The 22,166-nt window shown below is 35.8% G+C and overlaps 1 protein-coding gene across 2 annotated transcripts in view; it reads left to right on the forward strand.

Moving 5' to 3' along the window:
* Positions 1 to 22,166, forward strand: part of MTTP (microsomal triglyceride transfer protein) — a 58,052-nt gene that overhangs the window by 9,196 nt on the left and 26,690 nt on the right. Inside the window, exons 2-8 of one of the 2 annotated variants that reach the window (XM_023220077.1) lie at positions 1,167 to 1,328; positions 8,108 to 8,295; positions 9,607 to 9,750; positions 15,515 to 15,622; positions 17,078 to 17,194; positions 17,496 to 17,635; positions 20,581 to 20,731. In XM_023220077.1, the coding sequence (XP_023075845.1) occupies positions 1,268 to 1,328; positions 8,108 to 8,295; positions 9,607 to 9,750; positions 15,515 to 15,622; positions 17,078 to 17,194; positions 17,496 to 17,635; positions 20,581 to 20,731 (909 nt within the window). In that variant the 5' untranslated portion in view covers positions 1,167 to 1,267. The remainder of the gene's footprint in view (positions 1 to 1,166; positions 1,329 to 8,107; positions 8,296 to 9,606; positions 9,751 to 15,514; positions 15,623 to 17,077; positions 17,195 to 17,495; positions 17,636 to 20,580; positions 20,732 to 22,166) is intronic. The other variant, XM_023220078.1, reaches the window with a different exon arrangement.

Here is a 22,166-nt window from a genome sequence, read left to right on the forward strand (position 1 = left end):
TATGCTTAACTTCGTAGATTTTAAAATTTTAAATTTAATTGTGTCCCTATCAAGTCTACTATCTTTTACCTAGATTGTCTGGAAGATTTAATCTCAAGGTTAGGGTTTGAGAAAAGGGTTTTGAGAGTGACCAGGGTAGACTTAGTAATTCATTTTATATGAAAATATGGCCATAAATATTTTAAAATACATTCAGATAGCCCTTCACTAGCACATTTTTCCCTACTTTGCCAAAACATTCCCACATACTGCCTAAGCCACCTCATTTTAGTAGGTTTTGTTCATAGCAGGTCTCTCTCATGGGAGTTTCCAGGGACAAGGATTGGTTCAGTTAGTATGGCCTCAGCCATACTAGGGTATTTACTTTAATTCTACAGAAGTTTTCTAATTAATATTCTGTAGCAAAAGAACTAAGAGCTAGAATTCCCCCTCTTAATCTCTTCCTAGAAATGGGATTCAGAAAGGATAGGACTGCATCCAACCAGTCTGGGGACTCAGACAAATGTGTCTTGTCACAGACACAAATAGAGGTCTACTATGAAATATTCAATCGGCTTGCTAGCGTGCTAACGACAAACAATGCTGATTTGCTCAAACCTCATACAGTTTCACACATAAGGATGATCATCTGTGTTTCATGAAAGTTCTATCTACTTTAACATTATTTTGAAGTGATTGGTGGTGGTACGACTTAACAGTTTAAATATAAATCCTAAAATTCAGTGTGAATTTTTTATAATAGCATACAAATAGTATAAAAATTCAAAGATATCCATACAAGAAATATTAAAATTTGGTTAGGTTTAGCTGAGTTTGAGAATCCTTACTACCCTCCCACATAGTATTGTAATGTGAATATAGGCAGTTACTGTAACAGGCATAGTGATGGTTATATATTAAGCAGAAAGTATCACCACCAGTTTTTTTCTTGGAATGTCCCTCAGTGTCTCTGCATTTATAGGATGGTATACTGGTTTGGTTTAGCTCTCAAAAGTGAAAACATTTAAACTTTCCTCATTGGGTAAAAAAAATTAAAAAGAGTGAGAGACTGAAAACTGCAGCCCACCTACGTTTAATCATTAATAGTGAGCCTTTCAGTGAACTTAGGTCCTGGTTTTGGAGTTTGGAGTCTGACCTTTTCCCAAAGATAAACATGATTGTTGCAGGTTCTGAAGAGGGTCACTCCCTCACTGGCTGCCATTGAAAAAGTCCACTTCTCAGTGACTCCTAGCTGGGCACTGGATGCAGTTGAGGGTCGCTGGTCAATATGATTCTCCTTGCTGTGCTTTTTCTCTGCTTCATTTCATCATATTCAGCTTCTGTTAAAGGTAAGTTTGTGTTGCCTTTTGCTAAACTTTAATTTCAATCTTTGGGGTGGGAGGCGGATACGTGCGTGTGTGTGTTTGTATGAGTGAATAGTGAGTTTCTAACTAAAGTATCTTCAAAACCATGTAACTTTGGAATGTTTGTGAAAGCATGGTTGAATTGAAATGAAAACCAAATTCAAATCCCTACAAACATTAAGAAAACAGAGATTTATTTTAGGTTCAGTTCCTCAGACCAGTGTGTTCTTGCTTTAATTTCTCATTCATGGTCTGTTTTTAAAAGAAGGAAAAAAGATACCCGCTATTGTTATCTGCTGCTGTTTTTCACACTGAATGCAGCTCCTTCATTTGAATTGTAAATGAGGATTTTTTTTTTAAACCCAGTTCTTAAATTTTCTTCTAGTTGCTTAGCAATGTGACCTCAAGAAGAATTAGACCCAATGAAAAAGGCATTTAATTTGCCAAAGAATTATGAATGAAATGGCACAACATGTATTTAATTTTGTTACAATTCAAAAATGATAGAATTCATAGTGAATTAAAGAAAATTAAATTTCCTGATACAGATTTAAGAAATAAAACATTATCTTTGGAAAAATAATATTGCTGCTTACAGTTTCTATTTTAAGATGAAATTAATTTTAAAAATACATATGCATTAATGCCATTGAAAAGGTAAGAGATAAAACAAACATTTTATGAGCAATGGTTTCATAAAACTGTTGTGAAATGTATTAATATAGAATCTTGTTTCAAATCAGCTAGATTATAAATATCAGATTTCCAAATGCTGCATTATATACAATGAATACTTTTTCGTTTCTTAAGAAGACACATTGTTAAAACCAATTGATCAAACAGCTTAGCATTATAGGGACCAATTTTAAAACCATGTACTCTAAGTAATTGATAGAAAACAATTCACTTATAAACTTCTAAAACCTGTTAGGGATAAATGTAGCTTTTGATATTAAAGTAAAGTTTGCCTCAGGACTTTTGTTTAGAAAATTTCTACATGAGGAAAAAAACCTAATCTTCATTATTGGAGCAATAGAGGGCTAAATTTCAACCAATTCACCTAAGCAAATCACACTGTAAGTTCTTGAACTAAAGAAAATATTTTCACCAGTTTCTAAATGTTTACTATTTAAACATACAGTTCTTACTTGGACAAAAGAAATTTTTTAATGAGAAAAAGATTTATAAATTATATCTGACTGAGAGTTGTTATATAGAGAACTTACTATTTCGTCTGCCAAATAAACTGTTGAGTAGTCAAAATATGTGTGATTTAAATACCATAGTATCAAACCTAATACCATAAGTATTTTGAGAAAAATAATTGAGACGTGGTACTTATTATGAGCTTCTCCTCTTTTCCCATTTTATAAACTAGGAAATTGGGTGACCTCATGTTTTCAAATGTACTTATAAAAGATTTAAATATACACATACACTAGACAATGACTATTGGGAAACAGCATAAATGAGAAAATGTGGTTTAGAATATTATAGGTAGCTGTAGCTACAGTTTATTGTGTACAAGCTTAGTAGTAAATCTAGATTTTTAAAGCTTGACACATATAATTTAGGGGCCACTTCTGAGAAAAGATTACAAAAATATCTTACTATTGCAAAGGTTGCTCAAAAAGAAATGGCATGTGGATACATTGCTAGGGTCCTCTTCTGCAGTCTTTGGAAGGATCCTGGGCAAGAAAGCGTAAGCTTCATTAGCATCATGGTACGTTGCTTATGCTGATTTCATAAATTTAAAGTGCATGGCTTGAGAGCTTCTTTACCTAGATGGAATAACTTTTTGCATTATGGTACCATGATTTAATTATAGATTCTTTCCCTTTTAACAACTGACATTAGTTAGCAAACAACTCATGAAGAGTTTACCTTAAAATCAGTCCATTCAAAATTTGGGGATCCCATGCCTCATTGCCTCAAAACTCATCTCTAAATTACCAATGCAACTTTGGTAAATCCTCAGATCTGGGCGGATGTTGAGGGAAGATTAGAATCTAAAGAAAATTGAGGCTGGGTGTGGTGGCTCATGCCTGTAATCCCAGCACTTTGGGAGGCCAAGGTGGGTGGATCACCTGAGGTTGGGAGTTTGAGACCAGCCTGACCAACATGGAGAAACCCCGTCTCTACTAAACATACAAAATTAGCCAGGCATAGTAGTGCATGCCTGTAATCCCAACTACTCAGGAGGCTGAGGCAGGAGGATCACTTGAACCTGGGAGGTGGAGGTTGCAGTGAGTCGAGATCACGCCATTGCACTCCAGCCTGGGCAATAAGAGCAAAACTCTGTTTCAACAAAAAGAAAGGAAGGAAGGAAGGAAGGCAGGCAGGAAGGAGAAAGAAAGAAAAAGAAAGAGAAAGAGAAAGAAAGAAAGAAAGAAAGAAAGAAAGAAAGAAAGAAAGAAAGAGGGAGGGAGAGAAAGAAAGAAAGGAGGGAGGGAGGGAAGGAAGGAAGGAAAGGAAGGAAGGAAGGAGGCAGGAATGCAGGAAGGAAAAAGAAAGAGAAAGAAAGGAAGGAAGGAAGGAAGGAAGAAAGAAAAAAAATTGAATGGCAGATTGGAATCTGAAGAGGCTGTTAGGATTAGGATAAAAGAGCACATCTATATGATTTGCTGTGTGAACTTTCTAAAGACTTACGTTTTCCCTACTTTTTCTTAGTTATACTTTGTAATGATTGGACTATTTTCAGTGCATTCTCTGGGTTTTCCTTATAAAGTATTTTTACCTATTTAATTTCATCACCTTTAAACCTGTACACTTCCTTCATTTCCAGTCTTTCTCTCAATCCCTCACCCCACCCTTACTTTTTAATCAATTTTATTAATCATCTTCCAGTTCTTTTTTGTTCTTACCCTTCATCCTTCTTTTTAACTTCTGACCCTTTAGTTTTCTGTTGGGTTCATAAATGCCATTACCTGTCACCCTTATCATCATTGTACATCTCTTCAAACCTCACCATTAACTTATGTTTGCTTTATCTTCTTGACTAAGCCAATTTTCAGTTATTGTACTCATATAAATCTGACAGAGGAGTATATAAAAAATATTTCTTGAAGATTCAAAACAGTTTTGTTGCTTTTAAGTCACTTAAAAATTCTAAATGCACTTGAAGGGCAAATTAAAGAGGTTCTGACTTTTTTTGGCTAATACTAATTTCTGTTTTGGTTTTATCCAACAACAGTTATCAAAAAATATTATTATACATACTCTGAAGAGCAATATCCTACAAAAGGAATTAAGTCAACAATATAAATTGGACATGCCCCAATGCCCAGTGTTGCCAGAACTCTGCAAAACATAAACAGAGAAATACTTATCAAAAAGGAAAGTATAAGAGGGATAACACTCTCCATTTTAGGGGAGTTGAACCATTTTAGGCTTTTTCTCCTGTTGAAAGAGGTAAGAAACAGTTTGGAGGAATAAAAGGCCCATTCTTTCCTGTGCTTTATCATTTCCAAGTCATAGTCAAATATTGATTTATTATATGGCCGGTAAAGTGAGGTAAGAAAAAAGGTGAATAACATAATAGTTTGGAAAACTTTGGAATTTAAGAAAGGTTATCATCCTCCAAATATTTCATAGTTATTTCAACCAGAAGACATCTTAATAAAGTCCACAAAACTTGGATTTTGGTAAATTTAGACTTCAAATCTGCATTATATTTGCTATGTTGGGTTGAACTTGCAGTCAGCTCTATCTGCTGTCACACAATGCTTACTTTTAAGAATTGCTCTGAGGATTAGATAAGACAACATGTATTTCCTTTATGCCGTATGTGGAATTTGATAGGTGTCATAAAAAGAAGGCCTCCTGACTAAAATATTTTTCCTAACCAGAAAGCCAGTATTTGAACCTGCTATAGAGTCCCCAATTAAAATGCAGAAGAGATAGAGATAAGAGGAAATCCCAGCCTTCATCCCCTTCAAGGTTTCCTGACTCTCTTTGCCTTCTGTATCTCACACCTCAGTTTCTGCCTGACTTGGTGCTTGGACACAGCTTGGTTTTGTGTATACACATTTAGATCCTTTCATATTTCCTTCTCCTGGCTCTTCTTGATTCCTATGAAAATCCTTGTCCCCTTTTCTTTGAAGGTTTGACAGATTATGTGACTTCACTACCCAAAACTCTATGACAGCGTCCCACCTCACTCAAACTCCCCAAATCTTCCTGCCAACCATAGGTACCTCCTTGACCTCATCTCCTTCACTGTGTCTTTTACTTACTGATTTTCCAGCTCTTTGGTCTCCCTGCTGTTTGCTCTTCCTTCATTACACCTGCAGGAGCCCTCCTCGGGGCCTTTGCACTTGCTGTTTCCTCTGTGAGGGGAAGGAGTAGAAAGGATAGGAGTTGGGGGAGGGGGGTGCCCTTCCCACAGATATCCATGTGGCTCACCGAAAACCTTTGTCCAAAATGTCACCTTTCCACAGACGTTTTTCTCTCAGCACCTCCATTCCCTTTCCTGCTTCAGTTTTCTTCATGAGCACTTCTAACATACTATATAACTTGCTTATGTACTCATTCTTTTTAATTGCCCTTCTCCGTCGCATTTAAGTGTAAACTCCACGAGAGGTAGAAACTTTGTCTCCTGACTGGGTGCAGTGGCTCACACCTGTAATCCCAGCACTTTGGGAGGGTGAAGTGGGCAGATTCCTTGAGCTCAGGAGTTCAAGACCAGCCTGGTCAACAAGGCAAAACCCTATCTCTACAAAATATAAAAATTAACTGGACTTAGTGGCATGAGTCTGTGGTCCCAACTACTCAGAAGACTGAGATGGGAGGATCACTTGAGCCTGGAGATGAAGGTTGCAGTGAGCCGAGATCACACAACTGCACTCCAGCCTGGGTGACAGAGTGAGACCCTGTCTCGAAAGAAAAAAAAAAAAAAAAGTAAAGAAAACAAGAAGAAACTTTCTCTGCGTTTCTCTGCTTGTTAACTGGTGTAGTTCCAGAGCCTTAAAAAGTACTTACTGTTCAACAGGTACTCACTATATTCTAGTTGAATGAATGAATAAATTTCTAGCTCACTACCTAGGAATGGAAAAGAATGCAACCTAAAGTTTTAGAGATATATAGTATAGGTAAGAGCATAATCTTTACAGACAGACAGCCTGGATTAAAATCATGTCTCCAGCCAGACGTGCATCTATAATCCCAACACTTTGGGAGGCCCAGATGGGTGGAATACCTGAGGTCAGGAGTTTGAGACCAGCCTGGCTAACATTGTGAAACCCTGTCTCTACTAAATATACAAAAATTAGCTGGGTGTGGTGGCACATGCCTTGTAACTTGTAATCCCAGCTACCCCGGAGGCTAGGCTGAGGCAGGAGAATTGCTTGAGCCCAGTAGGTGGAGGTTGCAGTGAACCAAAATCGTGCCACTGCGCTCTAGTCTGACTGACAGAGCAAGACTCTGTCTCAAAAAAAAAAAAGAAAAAAGAAAAAGAAATCATATCTCTATGATGAATGACCTTAGGTAAATTATATTGTTTCTGTGTCCCCTCAGTCTCTTCATCTATAAAATGAGACTAATAATAGTGCCTACCTCATTAGATTTTTGTGAGGATTAAATAAGTTAATACACATAACATGCAGATGATGGATTTTTGACCACTATTTCCTCTGGGCAAGTATGTGCTGTAATAGATAGAGGAGACAATGAACAGATTGTTACTGTGTACACGGGTAAGGCCTTTTCAGAAATTTTCTTAATTTTTTGGCATTGCAAAGTAGTTTTTGCTATCACCTTTCTCGACTGCTTTGCTTTGGTCTAGTCACCCCAAACCCCTTTCCTGTACCTCTCTCCATATGTATATTTCCTGAGAGAAAAAAAGATTATGGTTGCCTATTATAGTAAACTGGGCAATGAAACCCCATTAGCATTGAGGAATAAGGTAAACTGAAGTCTTTTTTAACTATCTCCTGAGAGCCATAGATAGAAAATATACAAAAGAAAAAAACTTTATGTGACCATACATTTTAAGTCATCTCTGGGAAAAGACTTGCTCCTTGACATTTCTTTTGGCTAGATAAACTGAATTGGATACTGTGTGAACTCATTGATATATCAGTTTTCTTGGATTACAGTACAGATTTGTATACTATTTGATCTTTTTAAATTAAGCCATGCCAAATTTAAGCCTGTACTAAGATTTCATATAGTAAGACATTATTTTATTTGGGCACAGCTAATTTAAAGTTACACATGTGCAACCCTGAAATGTACCTTTGTACTAAAAGTTTGCTAATTACATTAATAGAGTAAATTGCACTGAAGAGATGTTTCTTAAATATCAAAAATATCCAAATTAAAGAACTTCCTTCTAACTGCTAAAATTACTTTGGAATTGATCTGCTTGCATTTAAATAATATGTTAATTACAAATGGCTCATATTACATTTATAAACCAATTCTTGGTGGGTCATCTACTTGAAATCATATTCATATAATTAAGAGAAATACAATGGCATTTAAACAAAAAAACAAAATATCTATAGTTCAACCATGGCACTATCTGATAATTGATTAGGAATACAAACTAAAGTTCTCTGAAATGGGAGCTTCTTTGTTTGTTTTTTGTTTGTTTATCTATATTTTACAAGTCAAAGATTTCAGCAGACGAAGTAGAACCATGTTTCAATCAGTGAATATTTACCAAGCTTCCTGAGCCCCACTGTGGTAGAGAGATGCACTGATGGTGAGACAGCATGTTCCCTTACAATGAAAACTTGATTTGTGTCATTATCTTTATGCAGGTCACACAACTGGTCTCTCATTAAATAATGACCGGCTGTACAAGCTCACGTACTCCACTGAAGTTCTTCTTGATCGGGGCAAAGGAAAACTGCAAGACAGCGTGGGCTACCGCATTTCCTCCAACGTGGATGTGGCCTTATTGTGGAGGAATCCTGATGGTGATGATGACCAACTGATCCAAATCACGGTGGGCATTTTCTACCAGATAAATGCAAAGATTAGATGTCAGAAGTTTTTGAGAAGTCTACCATTTGACAGCACTTGTTTTGGGTTCTTGGTTATACATCCATTTAGTTTGTTATCTATCTCTAAAATAAGCAATTCTACGTATTTAAAGGTTTTGCTGATGAAAAGTGAACTGATCTTTCCAAATTGTTGAAACAGACAACAGAAGGTATATACTGGTAAACAACCAGAGTATGGTGTTCAATTCTATAGATCACATTAATAGGGACATTATACTAGAGTCTTTTCAAAAAGTTCTCAGAGAGAAGGGTCAATAATCCATTTTGTATGGAAAACGATTTAGACCACTCTAACTCAAGAGGAGATCAGTTAGGAGGTTCCTGCATTCCTTGATACAACAGGTAGAATTACTGAAGGAAGAGTAAACCTAGTCTGTGTTCTTCCTGAGGAAGGAACCAAGTACTCCCCCGAATAACAGTGTTTGGTCAGTTAAAATGGTTTAGATGTATGTGTTGAAGAGGGAGGCCAAATTAAATGGTCTCTGGGGACTTTTCCAATGGTAATATGTTGTGATTCCCTTATTTGCTTCTTAAGAACCTAAAGATAATACATTCCTTGAGTAAAGTCAGTTATTATTCTGCATCTGGTGTGAAACAGGCACACAGGACAAAGTATTTGGAACAAGTAGTATTTGGAACAAAGTATTTGGAACAAGTAGTTGCTGGTGTCCTTTATAATGAGGTGTCATAGCAATACATTTACAAGTGATATTTGCTTCTTTGGATGTCTCTAATTGCTGTTGTGTTTTCCAAGTTGGATCAAAGCATCATCATCCATCTCTCTGAGCCATTTCTCAATATAACAGTAAACTGTTCTCCAGAAAATATTATATTCCTCCTTATTCCGTAATTCGGCTTTATTTTTATTTATACAGATGAGGTAGAAGGGGGCGGGGGTCCTTTTCAACAAGTGGTAAAGAAAGTGAAGTGATCAGGCAGACAGAAACCACACAAAACAAATGAAGAGTGGCAATGATAGGAAAGAATCACATTCAAGTCACAGTTATTTTAAGCCTAAAGTCACAGAGTTCTTTAAGTATTGCTATTTTTGCCTTATTAAAAAACCTAGTTTTTAAATACCTTCTCCATTCTTTTAAAGTGAGTGGCAAGGTCCTGTAAATCATGAACTGAAAAATGACAGAAGAAATTGTGGTCAACTCTGTCTGTTTCTTTACTATTTTATTTGCAGAGAGTCTCTGATGAAGACAGACATAGGAAGTTTTTTTTAAACAGGTTTCTTTCTGTTACTCCAGATGAAGGATGTAAATGTTGAAAATGTGAATCAGCAGAGAGGAGAGAAGAGCATCTTCAAAGGAAAAAGTCCACCTAAAATCATGGGAAAGGAAAACTTGGAAGCTCTGCAAAGACCTATGCTCCTTCATCTAATCCATGGAAAGGTAAAGGGGCATTTAGGTTCCACATCTTCTCCAACTTCATATTTTTCTTCCCTTCAGCAGATATTATTTTGAGGTAATCACATTATAACTACTTTTATGGTAAATGGAATTTCTTCAAGAACTAAAGAACAGAGGTTGTAAATTAAATGTTTCCAAACTAAATCAATGCCCCGAGTTCCCTTACATTTACTAGCCAGTTTGTTTCCTATTTTTCTGAAAATCTTTATAGTAGAATCAAGTATTTATTTATTGACGAAAGGCATTATTAAAAGGTAATTTTCTTATCAAATTATAAGGGATTACAAACATAATGTAACAAAGGAAGTCATCAAAGCATGATTGGATAAATTCAGGAAAGGAGACAAATTATGAGACTGAAATGATCCAACTTAGATTAGTAATATTGATTTGTTATGAGATTGTCAATATTTGGCTAAAGTACAAGGTTAAAGCTTTTAAAAGGGTATGAGAAGTATAAAGTAGAGTTTTTTAAAGCCTTTAGAAATTATTTTAAAACTATGACTTGGAAAAGCATTTTGTATATTAAAATAATGATTGAACACTTTATAATATCTATTTGAAATTCTATTTTAAAAATTCTGTAAGTGTGCATTACTTATGGCTTGAGTCTAGTCACTTAAAATGGTCTTAATAAATTTGGAATTGAGAAACAATTGTGATCAGTTAATTATTAGGCATTACATATGTGTGTTTATGAAAATTACAGATAGTGTGCTGACATACATAAAAATGTGTCTAAAGATGAGAGCTCAGTTTTAGGAACAAAAGCAGGAAAACAGAAATGGAACATTAGAGTTATAACTCCATACATCTCTAAAATTTCACTTTCTAAATTCAAAATAAAGATAAACTGATCTTTATATACTGATAAAGTAATACTTTATTTATTTTCAACTAAAGTATTTGAAAACAAATACTTTGGACATTTCATATATGTATATGTATATGGCTAATCATGATGCACATTTTTGTATGAAGTTCTAAAAAGGAGCTCACAAGAAGAAATCTTATATTTTCACCTCTCCTACAACCAAATATGAATCACTATCTTTAAGAATGCTTTCTCTTCCTTCTCCACTTGTCAAAATACTTCCCATGTTTGTGACTGCTCACATGCCATTTCTGTCATAAAGTTCACACCCTTCCAGTCAGCTGGAAATAACCATCACTCTTTAGAATACTCTTAGCACTTTGCAGCTCACTCATGACCCTTATCACTTTCTTTTGGTCATTCGTGTTCATTGCTAGATTATGGATCTTGGATAGAAAAAAATCCAATTCCTCTTTGTATTTCAGCCTCTCCCCTCACATCCATGCCCTTCCACTCCCTCCTTCCCCAAAGCACCCAGAATCATGCCTTGCACTGCATATTTTTATGAAGCTTTCTCCAACATCTTTCCAAACCCCTGGGCCTATTTCTATCAAAGCATTTATCACAGTGTATTGTCATTCTCTTTTTATGTCTTGGCTCTTCACATTCAGAGTAAGTTTCTCATGGGCAGAGTTGTATCTTTGTCTATTCAGCACCTTGCTCATAGTGGGGACTAAATATAGATGCTTCTAAAATAAAGGATAAACAAATAAGCTTATATGGGGCTCAACTGAATTGAACTTTGATAAACGTTTTACTTATTGTTTACTTAATAATAGCTAAGACGAACTAAGCACTTACTGTGTGCTAGGTGCTGACTAAAGGCATTACACGAATTGTCTCTTTTATTCTTGTAACGGCCCTGAGCAGTAAGGGCTGCCTTATCAACCTCTTGTGATAGTTGAGGAACCAAAGTTAAGAAAAGTTAAGAAATTTGCCTATGGTCATACAACTGGCAGGCGGTGGAGTTGAGATTTGAAATAGGGTCTATGCTCAAACTTCTATGTCTACTGTCTTCCAGCTGGAAAGTATTTGGAGAAATGCCTGCTTCTTTGGTTGACTTGTAGTATTTCTTATTTACATCATGAGATCAGTTGACTTATTTGATTTTCTTATGGCTCAACTTTGTTAACAACATGAAATATTGTTATTTTCTTTTCTGAGCTTCCAGTGTGGCAAGACACTTGAGTTCATAGATATTATTTGCATTTATAATCTTAATGACAACCAATCACTTTATAGCTCCTTTGGTAGCAGCTGAGTACAAAGTCTTCTGCTACACACATGAAAGGACTCAGTACCCTCACCGTTCAAAGGCTAGGATGGAACTGCCACATCATTATTTTAGTAACGCAATGGGCCAATTCTAGAGGAGCTATGATTTGCGATGATTTGCTGTAACCACAGGTTAAAGTACATCATCGTATCTTTCAAATATATAATAAAGTATTGGAAAAAACTTAATAATGAAGACTAAGAAGCCAGCAGGAAGTTTTAGCCATATCACTATCAGAAAGATCATTACTTAAATTATCATTTCAGTGTACTATGAGAGAAATTATGGACAGGCAGAGTAAACTGCAGATGGGCTACTTTCTTAGAGAGCATTTTCTACCATAGGCTCAAATTAAGTTGTGCTCCCTGAAGTTTCTGTGGTTTCAAGGATGCTTATCAGCATGTAACTTTTGTCCTTCCAGACCTCCGCCTCTCTCCCTTTCCCATATGAGGGTCTCATGTTTACATTTTAAAAGAGAGTCCATTAAAATACTTAGATACATATTCATTGCACATCTTTTTTCTATGCCCACTCATCTTCCCTACATAAGTGGGCATGACTCTAGTTTTGTCTACAAATCATCAAGTTGGAAACGTGACAGTAATCTGATTAAGTTGATTAACACTGATGAGTGAAAGATGCCTCGAGTTATACTATGGATTCTTTTTTTGGCCTGAAAGGCTAATCCAATTAACTGGATAATTACCAGATTTCCATTTCTGGTTTTGGCTTTGTGTTGATTAAATTAACCACGTGGCTGCTGAGTTGGACCTTTATTTTGTATTGTTTCCAGGCATTGATTTGCTCTCTAAATCAGCATGGCTCTTGTACACACACTGAACTGCCACAAGAAATGTGACACCTTGAAAGTCCTTCTGAAATTTGTTATATATTCCTTTACTTGTTTGTTCTCCAATGTGTCATTTCCTAGTTGTGCTCTGTCTTAGATAGATATCAAATATAAAATTACTAATCTTTGTTTGCTGGGATTCTTTTTATTATTTTGATTGTTTGGCCACTTAATGGAATTTAGTCTCCTCTTATTTTTAAAAGATATATAAAGGAAGGTGTGGAGAAAGGCATCGTCTTCCTAAGAAAAAAACAATATGAATGATGACTACCTATTTCAAGAGGAAATTGGCCCCTCATATTTGGCTGGAAAAGGCACTGCACCGCCTTCCCAGCCATTTTACCCAGTCTCCCTCTAGGTGTGGTTTCCTTGGATTAAAGACTTCGTTTGTAACCAGGTCGTACCTGCTGCTGCTCTTTGGAAGCTCTGAGTACTGTGAATTTAGATAAGAGCCCTGTGCTGTTGGATGTTCAGAACTAATTTCAATGCTGAATGAAGTCATCAACTTTATGGCCTGAGTATAATAAAACTTACTCAGTTCCTGTTGTGAAATAATAAATTTACGATTATTGCTGTGACGGCCATGTGGCTTGAACTGCAAAATTCTGACTTCATACTATTATTTTTTAAATGATTACAAGGCAGCTCAATTCTAACAGTTTTGACATTTAGCTGGTATGGATATCAGTACTATCTTCACTTTGGATCTCATCAGTCTGCACTAAAGAAAAATAATTTAGGCCCTAGAAGTAGCAGTCATATAAAAGAAAAAGAGATATGTTCATTTTTCTAGTTCTGGGGAAGCAATAAAAACTAATAGAAAGGATGAAAAAGACTTTTTTCTTTGTGTCTCACGGTTTATATCTATCATTCAGCCTGCCATGAGGGAAAAAAAGGCTCTAACACCATTTTCTAAGGGATCCAGAGGTCAAGATCAAAACTTGGTCCATAGCAGTGGGTCAGTAACAGATAAGCACTTAATCTTATGCATAGTCCAAAGATTAAATCCAAGAACTTGGTTTCTTTACCTTCTAGGTAAAACTTTAAAAATAGTTCAGGTACATTTTGTAGCCTGGAAGGAAAGTGACACAGTGGTGACAATGCTGGTATTTTTCCACTTAGGAGATCTTGCTTTCTAAAGTATTTATGGTTCATACCAAAAAGACATGGGCCATATAGACATGTGTGTATTGCCACTGAGTGAACACTTTCTGACTATTTTGGGGTAATCTAGTTAGGAACTTCTAATAGTCATGATATCTGGAGATACACTTCCAAATATTTGAAAAGGAAATTACATTGTGATTATTAAAAAAAGGAGATACAGTTTACAAAATAGAACTTCAGAAACTCAGGCTTGGGTCTGAGATATTGCCAGTGATTTGTTTGAGAATATGATACTGTGAATTTTCAGACACTGAGGTCATTATTCCAGTTTCTTTCTAAGTTGGACAAACACTATTCCAACACTTATAGGTTAGTCCAGTCTAATGACTAAAACTGATTGCCAGATAAAGTACCTAGTAAATCCATCACTAGGCAGAGTATATGTAAGAAGTAAAAATAGAGATTTGAGACACTTGTTTGGATAATTCAGGAAAAATAGTCTCTTCTTCTAAGGCACAAGAGAGTCTTTATGTAGGCTAAATTACTGAGCTTGGTATTATTTGGATTTATTGCATAGTTATTGAGCTTTATGTTTTACTTTAGAAGCTATGGTTGGTTTTAAAGAGTACTAGGAAGGCATTCAGGATATTTCTGGTAGAAATACTCAGCTGTAATTATCATAGACCTTGGGGATTTTTACAGGGAACACATATCTATCCTCCTTTTCTAAATTGTGTGATGTGTATCAAGTCTACAGGATGAAAACCAACAAGCTGCTTTCCATTAAATTCACTTTGTACTTTTATCCTTGTTTCTTAAACATTAAATTATCAAAATGGCAAAAGACACTGTTATCATCTCTGTGCCTATAGATATCAAAGATGATAAAACAAAGCTAAGTGGCTTACTATTCCTGCCAAATCATAGTCACCCTCCTCATTTCAACCTCCTTTCTCTGCCTTCTGATGGGAACCTCAAAGCAGTGCCCTTCTGATGGGAACCTATGCAGCAGTAGCAATCTCAACCCTAAATTTCCCAGCCTTCTGTATGTGTGTATATATATGTGTGTACATTTACCCAATACCAACGTAAATGCTCTGGAGGGTGAAGAACATTGCCCCTGTGAAATGTTGACCATGGGTATTATGGCCACGCCTGGGGCCTTGAGATAGCCCATAGAGGCTGTGCCATCTCAGGAATCTCAAAGGTAGTGATTGCCATTTTCGGCCAAGAACTTTTTTATTTGCTGTTAATTTAAACTTTAGTTATTTTTTGTTTCAAGTACCGTTACAGGTAGAGAACATGCTGACATGTTCAAACAGAATGTTCATTTCTCTTCCCTTGGGCCACCCTTGTTTTCATGAGGCTCCCAGCTTGTATCAGTGCTCTTGCCCAATGCTGTGCCCATCATGCAAGAGCCTTCATTATCAATCTCTCCCTAAACTTCATATTCTGATGGTCTCAGAGATTTTAAATAGCTTCTTTTCACAAAAAGGAAATTCCAGATTTGGAGTGTCAGATCTCTTTCTCCCAGGATTAATACAGGTAAGCGTCTGACCTTGCCTGACACTTATTTAACTAAATCTGATAAATGATGCATTTTTGCTTCATTTGTGTTCTGTTCCCCTCTCCCCACCAGGTCAAAGAGTTCTACTCATATCAAAAGGAGCCAGTGGCCATCGAAAATATCAAAAGAGGCCTGGCTAGCCTATTTCAGACACAGTTAAGCTCTGGAACCACCAATGAGGTACTTACAAATATTATTAAGGATTCAGCATCTCAATAAGTTTGTAAGGATTTCTACTTATACAATTTCAGTAGAAGAGTTACTACTAAGGTAATGCTCAGAAAAGGTGAGTTGTGTAGTGAAGTCTTGTTTACCTAGAGAATTAGAATTATTTATACTAAAGGAACGTCGTGGGGATCATTCCAGTGGTTCCCAGACGTCACTGTGCACCACTGTACCATGGAGGGGCTTGTTACAAATGTAGATTCCCTATATTCATCCCAGAGATTCTGATTCAGTAGATCAGGGAGGACCTGAATATCTGTTTTTTGTTTGTTTGTTTGTTTTTTGAGATGGAGTCTCACTCTGTGGCCCAGGCTGGAGTGTAATGGCGCAATCTCAGCTCACTGCAACCTCTGCCTCCCAGGGTCAAGTGATTCTCCTGCCTCAACTTCCCAAGCAGATGGGATTACAGGCATGCACCACCATGCCCAGCTTGTATTTTTAGTAGAGACGGGGTTTCACCATGTTGGCCAGGCTGGTCTTGAACTCCTGACCTCATATGATCTGCCCGCCTTGGCCTCCCAAAGTGCTGGGATTACAGGCATGAGCCACCACGCTTGGCCAAATATCTGTATTTTAACAGTCTTTGTGGATTATTTGGATGCAGTGTCAAGGTGGGGAACCACTCATCTGTACCAACACTGTTCATTTTGCAAAAGAAGAAACTAGAGAAGTTAGGTGGAGCTTCCAGTATCATACCTGGAGTCAAGACTGGAGTCCAAGTTTCTTAGACTAAATTCAACCAGCCCATGAGTGAGTGAAAAATCTGATGGTAGGATTGGACCAAAAGAATGTTGGTTAGCTTGCTAGAAAAGAGACCTCTGCTTCTGTGATGCTGGCAGAGGCCCCAGGAGGAAGCTCAGAGAAGCTAGACAGAATCTGTACTGGGACACATTTGCCTAAATTCAAACTAATGATATGTAACTAATGATGATTTGAGTTAGTCCCACAGGATTTTAAGAATTTCTAATCATATTCAGCTAGTTGAAGTTACACACACACACATCACACACACACACACACCCCACACACACACACCCCCACACACATGCACAGAGAATCTAGATACAGCATTAACAATCAACTCCCTTGCCACAGAATTACCCATTTATCAGAAGTTTCAGTTGTTACCAGGCCATTTGTCTAATTCTGATTGGATTTAGAGAGAAGTAGGAAATCCTACATTATTCCTGAAAAAAATGAGAAGGCGCTAGTAAGACTCAACCAAAGAGAATGGGAAGGAATCAGCAAGCTACCAGAAACCTTGTTCCTGTCTTTGTATCTTATCATCCTGGGGGAGAAAAAAAAGTCCCCTGTGGCATATTAGAGACCTCAGTTTTCAAGCCACTTCTCATTAGAACTCAATTGGCCCACAAGGAATCTCAAACATTATGCCCTTGCCTTTCTTTTTAGATAGATATCTCTGGAAATTGTAAAGTGACCTACCAGGCTCATCAAGGCAAAGTGATCAAAATTAAGGCCTTGGATTCATGCAAAATAGCGAGGTCTGGATTTACGACCCCAAATCAGGTATGATAGATATCACTTTATTTGAGGCATTCAAATAATTACATTTTGTAGAGATTAATTTAATGTAATAGAAAAATAAAGTAGAAATAGAATTTTGAAACATTTATAATTTTTACTTTAGGCTGTAAATTCATATATACGAAATGAATAGGCCCATTTCAATAAGTTGTAGGTGTTAATAATGAGGGATGGGTGTAATGAGGAAGTTGTTTTGTAGACCGAAAGACACTTTGCTATTTGACTTGATTCGATAATTTACAAGATGATTATTTGTTATAAAGATGGTTATTTATTTATTTAGGTCTTGGGTGTCAGTTCAAAAGCTACATCTGTCACCACCTATAAGATAGAAGACAGCTTTGTTATAGCTGTGCTTGCTGAAGAAACACATGCTTTCGGACTGAATTTCCTACAAACCATTACAGGGAAAATAGTATCAAAGTAAGATAACGCTAAAATTTTTATTTTCTTTGCTATTCTTTGTTATATTATTATACTTGATTTGTAAATAGATCTCTGTGTGTGTGTGTGTGTGTGTGTGTGTAGTCATGCGTTGCTTAACAATGGGAATAAGTTCTGAGAAATGCATTGTTAGGCAATTTCATCATTGTGCAAACATCATAGAGTATACATACACAAACCTAGATGGCATAGCCTACACCACATTATATGGTATAGCCTATTGTTCCTTGGCTAGAAACCTGTATAGCATATTACTGTACTGCATACTGTAGACAATTAAACACAATGGTAAGTTTTTACATTTCTAAACATAGAAAAAGTCAGTAAAAAAAAAATGCAGTATAAAAGATACTATGTAGGTGTACCTTTATTCATAAAAGGTACATAAATGAAATTGGCACGGCTGAAAGTTGCTCTGGATGAATCACCAAATGAGCACTGAGTGAATATCATAGACTAGGACATCACTGTACACTACTGTAGACTTTATAAACACTGTACACTTATGCTACACTGAATCTCTAAAAAACTTTTCCCTCTATCATAAATTAACCTTAGCTTACTGTAACATTTTTACTTTAAAAACTTTTTAATTTTTGTTAACTTTTGAGCTGCTCTGTAATAACATAGTTTAAAACACTTTGTACAGATGTACAAAAATATTTTTTTAAAATCTTTATTCTATAGGCTTTTTTCTATTTTTAAATTTTTTATTTTTATTTTTTACTTTAAAAAATTTCTGGTTAAAAACTGAAGACATAAACATATATATTAGCCTAGGTCTACACAAGGTCAGGATCATCACTATCACTGTCTTCCTCCAGTGGAAGTCACCTACAACCTCCAAATCTTGTCTCACTGAAAGGTCTTCAGGTGCAATAACATATGTGGAACTGTCACCTCTTCTGATAACAATGCCTTCTTCTGGAATACCTCCTGAAGATTTTGCCTGAGGCTGTCTTATAGTTAATTTTTTTAATAAGTAGAATGAGTACACTCTAAAATAATAATAAAAGGTATGGTATAATAAATACAGAAATCACTAATAGTCATTTGTCATCATTATCAAATATGTATTATACATAACTGCATGTGCTATACTTTTATATAACAGTAGCACAATAGTGTGTTTCCACCAGCACTGGCAGAAATATATGAGTAATGCTTTGCACTATGATGATAGGACAGCTATGATGTCACTAGGCAAGAGGAATGTTTCAGCTTCATAATCTTGTGGGACCACCTTCGTACATGGGTCCATCATTGACCAAAATGTCCTTGTACAGCACATGACTGTATTTATTGTGCTTCCTCATTTCAACTGTGAGCTCCTTGAAAGTAGTAATTATATCTTGTTCATCTTTATTTTTTACATCGTTTACAACAATTCATGGTACATGGTAAATAACTATGTTTTAAATAAAATTGTATTAAAAATCAATTATTTATTGAACAGATTTTAAGTTTTAAAAAGACAAACTACTCGATTCATTCTAGTTCATTTTCTAATTTCTCTGTCAAATGTTTTATATGTTAAGGTTAAAAAGTGGTAACATTTGTAATTTTTCTCTTTAAGAGTTTTAAAATAAATATTGTTGTTAAATCATAAAAAGTTCCATAGTAAAGGGATGTGACAAAATTTTTGATATGACTTATGCAACTTAAATATTTAGGCCTGTTTTTCAATTGAAGACCATTTCTCTGGACAGAATTGTTCTAACAGGATTAAGAACTAGAATTTTAAATCTTAGAGTTTCTGTTATTTTCAGATTTTAATTCAGAAAACAATGCTTTCTAGCAGTGAATGTATTGTACCTTATGCCATTGCTTCTCAAAAAATTTCTCTGGAGTAGCTCTAATGTTAGTACCAAATAGATACAAAATATTAGTAAAAATGCCTCATTACAATGCTTGAAATTTTATGGAAGCCTCATCTGGAGTAGAATTTTGCTTTCTACTTCATATACTACTAGTATATCTATAATGTTTTATTATATTTTCATATAAAATCATTATTTTAAGATACTTATCAGGCCTATGAGATTTCCATTGCTATGTAACAAACAACTTCAGGTTTAATAGTATAAAATGCAACAATCACTGCACTGTGCTCTGTCATAATTTATAGGCTTGCCTTAGCCTTGGTTGGCATCTATGTAGTTACAGACAGTCAAACTACTTAAAGGTTGTTCCCCCATGTATCTGGTGCATGGGCTGGAAAGACTCAAACAACTGAGGCTCCTCGTGCAACTATCTTTTATTTCCCTGTGGCCTCTCAGCATGGCAGCTTCATGTCAGACTTCTTATGTAGTAGCTTGAGGCTCCGAAGCACATGTACTGATAGTGTGCCAGAGAAAAGCTGAATCCTCTTTTAAGACATAGCTGTAGAGATCACATAGCGTTACTTTCACTCCTTTCTATTAGTTGAGGCAGTCGCAGAGTCCTACCCCGGTTCAAGGAGAGGGATGTAGACCCTACTTTTTGAGACAGACAGGTTCTGGAAGAACATGTCAGACAAAAATATAGTTGAGACTATTTTTGGAAAATAAGCTTTTCTAGCTGTCTTGGTTAATAAGTAACACATGGTTTTATTGACAGTATCATTTTCAGAAAGCTGGGCTAAATTCAAAAGAGCTGACATCATATATCTTATACATCATCCAGGCAATTTTTCTTCCCTGTATACTGTTGACATAATATTTTGAAAATCCAAACTTAAATTTTCAAATCTTTTCATACAATTGTTGCTCCAGAAAGACTTCATAATGAGCTTTCAGTTACCTCTGGAGATATCACAGTTTGAAAGACATGGCTATATACAACTTGAATAAATTACTATCTTGTTTGCCAAAAGAGTGGCAATTAATATCTTGTTCACTCAAAAGAATGATTATAATATAGCATTTCCCTTTGGTATTATGCAGGCAGAAATTAGAGCTGAAGACAACCGAGGCAGGCCCAAGACTGATGTCTGGAAAGCAGGCTGCAACCATAATCAAAGCAGTTGATTCAAAGTACACGGCCATTCCCATTGTGGGGCAGGTCTTCCAGAGCCAGTGTAAAGGATGTCCTTCTGTAAGTGCAGACAAATGTGGGAATAATCATGACATCAGACTCTGTTTTCCTTTTGTCTCCAGTGAAAACATCAGCTCATTTAATGAAGAAAGTTGCTGAAGAACTACCAGCTACCACAGCGTTGTGATGACAGCAGTCACAATATGCACCTGACATGGTGCATGACACACCAATAATTAACAACTAGTTACCATTCATTCCTCTCAAAAAGTGTTATAACTCAAGGGCAGCTTTTAATAAGTCATCTAGAATTCAGGGAGGATAGAGGGCTTAATGAAGTTAGGGGGAAGCATATGGTATCAAGAATGTGGACAAAGACTGAACCCTGAAATTTCTGTCACATAATAGTGATTTGTCCACAGGTGACATACTTTACTGGCCTCAGTGTTCTGAGTATTGCTGCAAGGACTGAAAAAGGATACTAGGATCTTTGCCTAAATTAGGAAACATTTATTTACCCCAGTTTCCCCTAAAATTACTCTCAGAAATGCGATATCTCATCCCCAGAGCAAAGTGTAGATTATCTTGTAACATTTTTAATCCAACAAAGAAAATTTTCTTTTTATTGCATGAATCAATTATGATATACAGTCAGAGAAATGACTTACCATCCAGCATTTCCTTATCTGTAATCTTTTATCAGAAGAACAAACCATTGGCTTCATGCTCTGTGTGTAACTACAGGGAGATGCTCTTTCCTTCAATACTACTGGTGTTTGTTCAGAAAAGTGAAATCATCAAGATGTAATACCATAATTTGCTTAAAGTACAAGACAGTAATTGCTTATTAGTTTCTGAAATTGAGTTAGAGGAAAAACAAAACATTTTAAAACACAAAATCATCATCTTCAAACGTTGTTTCTTCTTTTACTTGTTTTTTTTTTTCCATATGTCATTTAATGTTCTAATGTAATTTTCTAATGTATGAGATGGAAATTAGGAAGGTGGCTAATAAAATTAATCTTTTCTTATGCTCTGCACTATTAATTTTTGTCCCATAGATATTAAACATTATGAGCCATCTAAGATTTTTGATAATTATTTCCTAATTATTAGAGAAAATGATTTATTTATGTCATTGAGGAATTTGCTTTTGTAAATTCTGTTGCAGCTCTTTAAAGAAAAACAAAAACACCTGAATTCATATTGATATGTTCTCTGCCTTCAGAAATGACCCAGTAAATCTTTAGCTAAGTGCAGCTGGAATTTCACTTGGAATATCTTCTTAAGATTAGATAGCTAAAAGGGACTTGAAAAAGAGAAAAAAAAAGGATCCATGGTTTATTAGAAGTAATGAATAATTTAAAAACTGGCAGCAAGTTATTACTATAGAGTTAGAGAGTCAGAAGTCACTGATAGGATTTCATAAAACTGGGGGGAAAGTAGTAAAGTATGAAAAATAAGTTATTTAGTTAGTTTCAAAGCCAAGAGATGT

This window comes from Piliocolobus tephrosceles, chromosome 3 (assembly GCF_002776525.5).
Source record: "Piliocolobus tephrosceles isolate RC106 chromosome 3, ASM277652v3, whole genome shotgun sequence".
NCBI classification, from domain to species: Eukaryota; Metazoa; Chordata; class Mammalia; order Primates; family Cercopithecidae; genus Piliocolobus; species Piliocolobus tephrosceles.